Raw genomic sequence first — 6156 nt, 5'->3', positions numbered from 1 at the left:
GTACTTTTAGTTACTTTTCAGTTACTTTTGTACTTTTAGTTACTTTTCAGTTACTTTTGTACTTTGTATTTTTCTTTACTTTTTAGTTACTTTTGTACTTTCAGTTACTTTTTAGTTACTTTTGTACTTTTTGTTACTTTTTAGTTACTTTTGTATTTTTAGTTACTTTTAGTTACTTTCGTACTTTTAGTTACTTTGTAGTTACTTTTGTACTTTTAGTTACTTTTAGTTCGTTTGACTTTAGTACTTTTAGTTACTTTTTAGTTACTTTTGTACTTTTAGTTACTTTTTAGTTACTTTTGTACTTTTAGTTACTTTCGTACTTTAAGTAACTTTTTAGTTACTTTTGTACTTTTAGTTACTTTTTAGTTACTTTGGTCGTTTTAGTTACTTTTTGGTTACTTTCGTAGTTTTTGTTACTTTTTAGTTACTTTCGTACTTTAAGTTACTTTTTAGTTACTTTTGTACTTTTGGTTACTTTTTAGTTACTTTTGTACTTTTAAGTTACTTTTGTACTTTTAGTTACTTTTTAGTTACTTTTGTACTTTTAGTTACTTTTTAGTGACTTTTGGTTACTTTTGTGCTTTTAGTTACTTTTTAGTTACTTTTGTACTTTTAGTTACTTTTTAGTTACTTTTGTACTTTTAGTTACTTTTGTACTTTTAGTTACTTTTTAGTTACTTTTGTACTTTTAGTTTGTACTTTAGTAATTTTTTTTTGTACTTTAGTAATTTTTTTTATCATTGATGCCGGTGCATCAATGATATTTTGGCTTCATTTTTGTGAGGAAGTGGAGTCATCCAGCTTTATTTACAGTCTAAGATCTTTCCCTTGCTCGCTTTATTTACACAACTGTGGATATGAACTATTAGGTTTCATTTTGTCAATATCTTGGCAGGATGAGAGTTTTGGAGCAGATGGGATCAGCAGTCAGACACAGGAAGGAATCAGCAGTCATTCGGTGCAGTGGCTGTTTGGAGGGAAAACCTGCAGAAAGGATGTCTGTGTCCATGGCAACAAAAGCTATAAAGCTGCTGTACATCACATAAACGCCTTAGAGGGGTTTTCTACAGAGCAGCAGCAGCAGAAGTTCTTTACGTCAAGCTGACTAATTAGGCCACAATCTGACTCCTTCACACATAAAACCCTCCTGCAGTCGCTCATCTGACAATTAGAGTTCCACAACCATGTGATCCAAACAGACAATGAGACAGAGATAATGAAGGGACAGTGAAAATAAAGGAGGGTGGGGCTGGTTGCGTCGCTCAATAGATTAATCACGCATGCCTAGTTTTTTTGGCCGCGGCCGAGGGGAGCGAGGGCTGCCGCTGTGCTTCCTCTCAGCGATGGGTTCTTGTGGAGGATGGATGCTGTGGACCCTGTGTGCAAGCTTCACTGCTCTGGAGACTGGTGAGTGGGCCTGTCTAATTAATTCTGCACGCACAGAGTTTAGAGGGATCTGTGAGAATTTTCTCAACTTTTTCACGTGGATTGTAGTTTTTGTATTTGTTTATTTTAGTGCTCTCGTAACAACGGGGATGACAGATCCTTTAAATCTACAGTGTGGAGTGTGAGTTGAAACCTAAGCCCTCAGTGTCGTCTCTAAACGATCAGACACAGGTTTGACTGTGAGGTTGCAGATTTCTTTGAAAACAGAGACTAACAGTGTTGAAAAATGTACAAACTTTCACTCATATTCAGTTTTTTTGAACTACAAATGATAAAATAGTTTAATTTCAATTTGTAAGAATGAAGAGCTTCATTAAACATTTGAGTTGAAGAGATTTAATTTGTGTTTACTGAACTTATTTCTCAATTGCTCGATCGATCAAACCCTCTTTTTTAATATTGTACACAAGTAAATTTGTGTTTTTCTTATTGTGAAAGATTGTTGATGCACTTACAGTTTAGAAACCAGTGACAAGGTAATGATGCAGTGAATCGACAGAATAGTTTCACGAACGCATCCCAGTGAAATGAGCTGTTGTTCCACTTCCAGTCTGTGATCAGTTTGGCTCAACCTCAGAGCTGTCAAGTGTAATTAACAACTAATATGCACGCTGAGTTCCCACACACACACACACACAAAAGGCCTGGGGATGACGGAGAGGAGGGGGACAGCATCATTATTGCAGTAATGAAGGAGGGGGAGGCGGTGCAGTCTGCACGTCAGCATTGACACTGGGGGAAGTGAATATTTAGACAGTAAACATGAGGGAGTTGCAGAGAAAATTCCTCATTGAAGCTCCTTTATTTTTAATTCGTCACAGCGACACTCAGGGTGACCATGAGGGAGGAGAGTGTGGAGGTGGTTCGGGGAGATGTTGTCGTCCTGCCCTGCTCCTTCTTCACCTCCAGCCCCCTCTCCAGACTCAACATCATCTGGACCCTGGCCCCCGTCTCCAGCCCAGAAACACCAATACAGGTCGGAATGCCAACACACAAACACACACACACACACACACTCCTGTCACACTGAACCAAGCTGCAGCCTCACAGACTGACAGATATTTCAGGTAGACAGCAGGTATTTCATTATCACCACAGTAAGAGGTGGTGAAATACTTTGTCCTGAAAAATGGAACCTGCTGCAATGAGAATTAAGTGTTTGGGGTGAAAGTTTTGCTGAGACTTGCTGTTGTTCTGTCCTCTCTGTATTTCTAAAATCATTTCTCCAACTTGGACTTCACTGCAGTTATTCGGTCGCTATAAAAACAACTATCCAGAGAAAAACTTTGAAGATTCTAATGAAAACATCCTCCTTAAACCAACAGTAAAGGAAATGTTATTTTTTATTTATTTTTAAACCTACTGACTCACTTCCAGGTGATTGTGTACGACCATGGTCAGGTGATTGAAGACCCCTCCCTCACTGGCAGGGTGGGTTTTACAGGTATTATCTCCTTTCTTTAACCGAGTTGTTAATGTTTTCTAATTTAAAAACACATGACAGCTTGTGTTTTGCATGTATACATTTCTCCTCCCGTGCTGCAGGAATCCCCTGGAGTGCAGATATTGTCCTGAACGACACACGAGTATCAGACGCTGGTGTTTACCGCTGCATGGTCAATAACCCCCCCGAGGCAGCAGCTGCTGGCATAGGAGAGCTGGTGCTCAGTGTTCTGGGTAAGGTACTGAGACTAAAGGACTGTACAGTATCCATGTAGTATTTGAGTTTGATACACACTTGGTGCACATCCATACCTGCCATTACTGCTGTGTTTTCTCTGGAGCATCCAAACTGGTTGATATAATCAAGGACTTCATTTAGCCATAGGAGCAACATTGAAATAGTTAATGAACTGTCAGATTTATCGCCATGAAATGTTGTACAGATATTTACCAAACCTCCATTTGTAAATATTGTTCTGTTAATTTAACAGTGAAATCTTGCGGTCCCAGAGAAATAACTGAAACTAACTGTAACATCAACTCCAACAGCTTGATATTATGGGGTGTGTGGTTCCGTCTGTTCGTCCCTACATCTGTCTGTCTGTCTGTCTGTCTACCCTTCCCTCCCTCCATACAGTTCTTTTACATATAGTTGTTCAAAAATCAAATACAAAATTAGTAAATAATCATCAGGCTCATTTTAAAACTTCTTGTTTGTCTCTCTGTAAAAAAATACAACTATTTTTGTAATAGACAATGAGCTAAACAAATATGTAATTTTAGGTCTGATGTCTGATGTTTGAATGTGGAACATTAACCAAGAATTATTCCTGAAAAAAAATAAACTAAGAAGAAGAACCTAAAGTCTGTGAGAGCTCCAGTGCATTTCATCCTTTCAGGAAAAAAATTCATCTGCTAATTTATCTTTGCAGAGCCTCCTTCTCTGCCCATGTGCCAGTGGGACGGAGACATCGACTTGGGAGGAAGCGTCACGCTGACCTGCTCTGTGACCGAGGGCGTCCCCACTCCTGAGATCCACTGGGATAAACTGAACCCGGAGGAAATCTCACTGCCCATCAACATGGAGGGTCTGTGCCACACGCACGCACGCACGCACGCACACAGGAACTAGAAGAAGTAGATTGAGTGTTGATAAAAAGTTTTCCTCTCACAAATGACATTGAAACATGGAGCTACAAAATAATTGAAGGAGTATATTTAGAAAGTGAGTATTTTAAAGAGACTGTTAAAGTTGTAGTGCAACATTTTAGTTGGAAAAGTCAGAGGGGATGTTTAAAGTAAGATTAAAGTTAGATTTTTAGTCCCATGTTTGGGTGAAGATAAAAAAACAAATAAAAGCAGGATTCTTCATTGTCATTAATGTGACTCTCTCTCTCTCAGGGGATCTGTCAGGCTCCGTCCAAATCATCAACGTGTCCTCTCAGACGTCCGGCCTGTACCGCTGCTCTGCCACCAACGTCCTGGGAACAGAGAACTGCTACGTCAATCTGTCCATCTACAGCCGTGAGTTCACCCGTCGTCCTTCTCACTGCAGCCAACCCAACGTTTTTATCTCTTCATTCCTGGTTGTCTTCCTCCTACAGCCCCGGAGAGACCCTCTGGCATCCTGCAGGGCGTGCTGCTGACCTTGTCCATGAGCCTGGTGCTGCTGGCGCTGCTGCTGCTCGTGATGTGGCTCCACCGCACGGGGCAGGATGGGAGGTGGAGGGAGGGCAAAGAAGAGGACGAGGAGTACAACGAGATACGATACACGCCGTCACTGATGAAGCGCTCGTTTGTTTGATTTCTCATCATCAACAGGACTTTCAAAACAAAAGAAAAAGTTCTAACACAGGTATCAAGCAAACGACTGCCAGGACTCTTTGTTTCATGTTGATAATGGTTTTTTTACAGCCTGATAAGCATTTCTGTACAGCATCACCGATTCTGAAATAAATGCCCTGGTTCCGAGAGATGTGGTATTTCCTTCCCTTTTAGCTGTTGGTTCTAACACCTTAAATCCTTAACGCTCCAAACTGAAAACCCCTAACCCAAACATAGTCAGTGTTCGATCAATTGGTCTTCTTCTCTTTTGACCAGAAATCAAGCACCAACGTGAATTTGATCTTTGAACAAGCAAAAACTAAAAAAAACATCACACGACAAATCCAAACTCCAGACGTTTCACTGCTGTTGACTTCACATGAATGTGAATGTTGTTGCTGCACACACACAGACCACAGATAACTACACCAGAGATCAGGAGGGAGTGAGATGAGGTTTGAGTGTCAGTGACTCGGAATCAGCGCGTCATGCTGCAGAGAAAGAGCTCATTGCTGAGAGTGACGAGTCCTCAGGTCTGAGAGAAAGGCACAGAGGTCTGCAGAAAACATTTCCTGTATTAAGAGAACTTACTGCACACGCTCTTCATCATCCAAACCTGATGTCATGATGCAGCTTGACCACCAGTGGTTCAGTGAGTTGTGCTCGTAGCAGATGATATGAAATTGAGCTGCTAACCTCAGGCAGAGAGGAGGAAGGGGCTAGTGAGGTCTGTTAAACTCACTTCTCTCTAAACTCCCAACTACAGTTGTTCAACTCACACAATTCCCACGTGGGCAGCTATGGCTCAAGAGATGGAGCGGGGCCGCCGCAAACCAGAAGGTTGGCAGTTCGATCCCCATCTGCAACCATGCCGAAGTGTCCCTGGGCAAGATACTAAATCCCAAATTGCCTGCAAATAGATGCACTGTGTGATTGACAAAACTGTAATTTAAGGTGCTTTGACTAGAAAAGCAGTAGAAGACCTTGATATCAAAGTATTCCTCAGAGTTCAGGTTCAAGTTATGGCATGTTTGTTAAATCCCTGAAGGAGGCTGGGATTTCACCCCGTGTTTGGCTTGTTTTTCTGTAAGCAACTCAATTACTACTGGACGGTTTACCACGCATGGATGGTGGAAGGATGTGGTATGGGTCAGGCAAGAAACCATTACATTTTTGGTGCTGATCCAGAAATATTTGATCACTTTTTTTAACATTTGTTGATTTCTGAGAATTAATGGATCGATATCAAGCGTCTGAAAGATTTGGTGCAGCTTGACTGAATTGAAGGCGACTGTTTGGCCTTTGTATCGTCTGCTTTTTGTTTCCATCAACTCCTGAGGAAAATATTTGGCTTTTTAACCGCTACCTGCTAATTTGTCTGTGATTGGCCATTTTCTAGGTAGTGGACAGTGGTTTTGTCTGGCTGCTGCAGATGAAAAT

At 41.0% G+C, this 6156-nt stretch overlaps 1 protein-coding gene across 1 annotated transcript; it reads left to right on the top strand.

Moving 5' to 3' along the window:
- Window positions 1-1309: 1309 nt before the first annotated feature.
- On the top strand, window positions 1310-4863 carry zgc:165604 (uncharacterized protein LOC792578 homolog). The gene is made up of 7 exons (XM_035178162.2): window positions 1310-1410; window positions 2271-2425; window positions 2827-2893; window positions 2995-3126; window positions 3825-3980; window positions 4294-4416; window positions 4497-4863. The coding sequence occupies exons 1-7, from the start codon at window positions 1347-1349 to the stop codon at window positions 4694-4696; spliced, it is 897 nt and encodes a 298-aa protein (XP_035034053.1). The 5' UTR covers window positions 1310-1346; the 3' UTR covers window positions 4697-4863.
- The last annotated feature ends 1293 nt before the right edge of the window (window positions 4864-6156 follow it).

This window comes from Hippoglossus stenolepis, chromosome 15 (genome assembly GCF_022539355.2).
Source record: "Hippoglossus stenolepis isolate QCI-W04-F060 chromosome 15, HSTE1.2, whole genome shotgun sequence".
Taxonomy (NCBI): Eukaryota; Metazoa; Chordata; class Actinopteri; order Pleuronectiformes; family Pleuronectidae; genus Hippoglossus; species Hippoglossus stenolepis.
Note: the sequence above shows the minus strand (reverse complement) of the source record. Positions and strands in the feature narration are given on the sequence as shown.

Excerpts from the sequence above, each read along its gene's own strand:
- zgc:165604 (XM_035178162.2), top strand. The coding sequence starts at position 1,347 with ATGGGTTCTTGTGGAGGATGGATGCTGTGGACCCTGTGTGCAAGCTTC. Across the intron at positions 2,426-2,826 it reads GCCCAGAAACACCAATACAG|GTGATTGTGTACGACCATGG; the intron begins GTCGGAATGCCA and ends ACTCACTTCCAG. Across the intron at positions 2,894-2,994 it reads TGGCAGGGTGGGTTTTACAG|GAATCCCCTGGAGTGCAGAT; the intron begins GTATTATCTCCT and ends CCCGTGCTGCAG.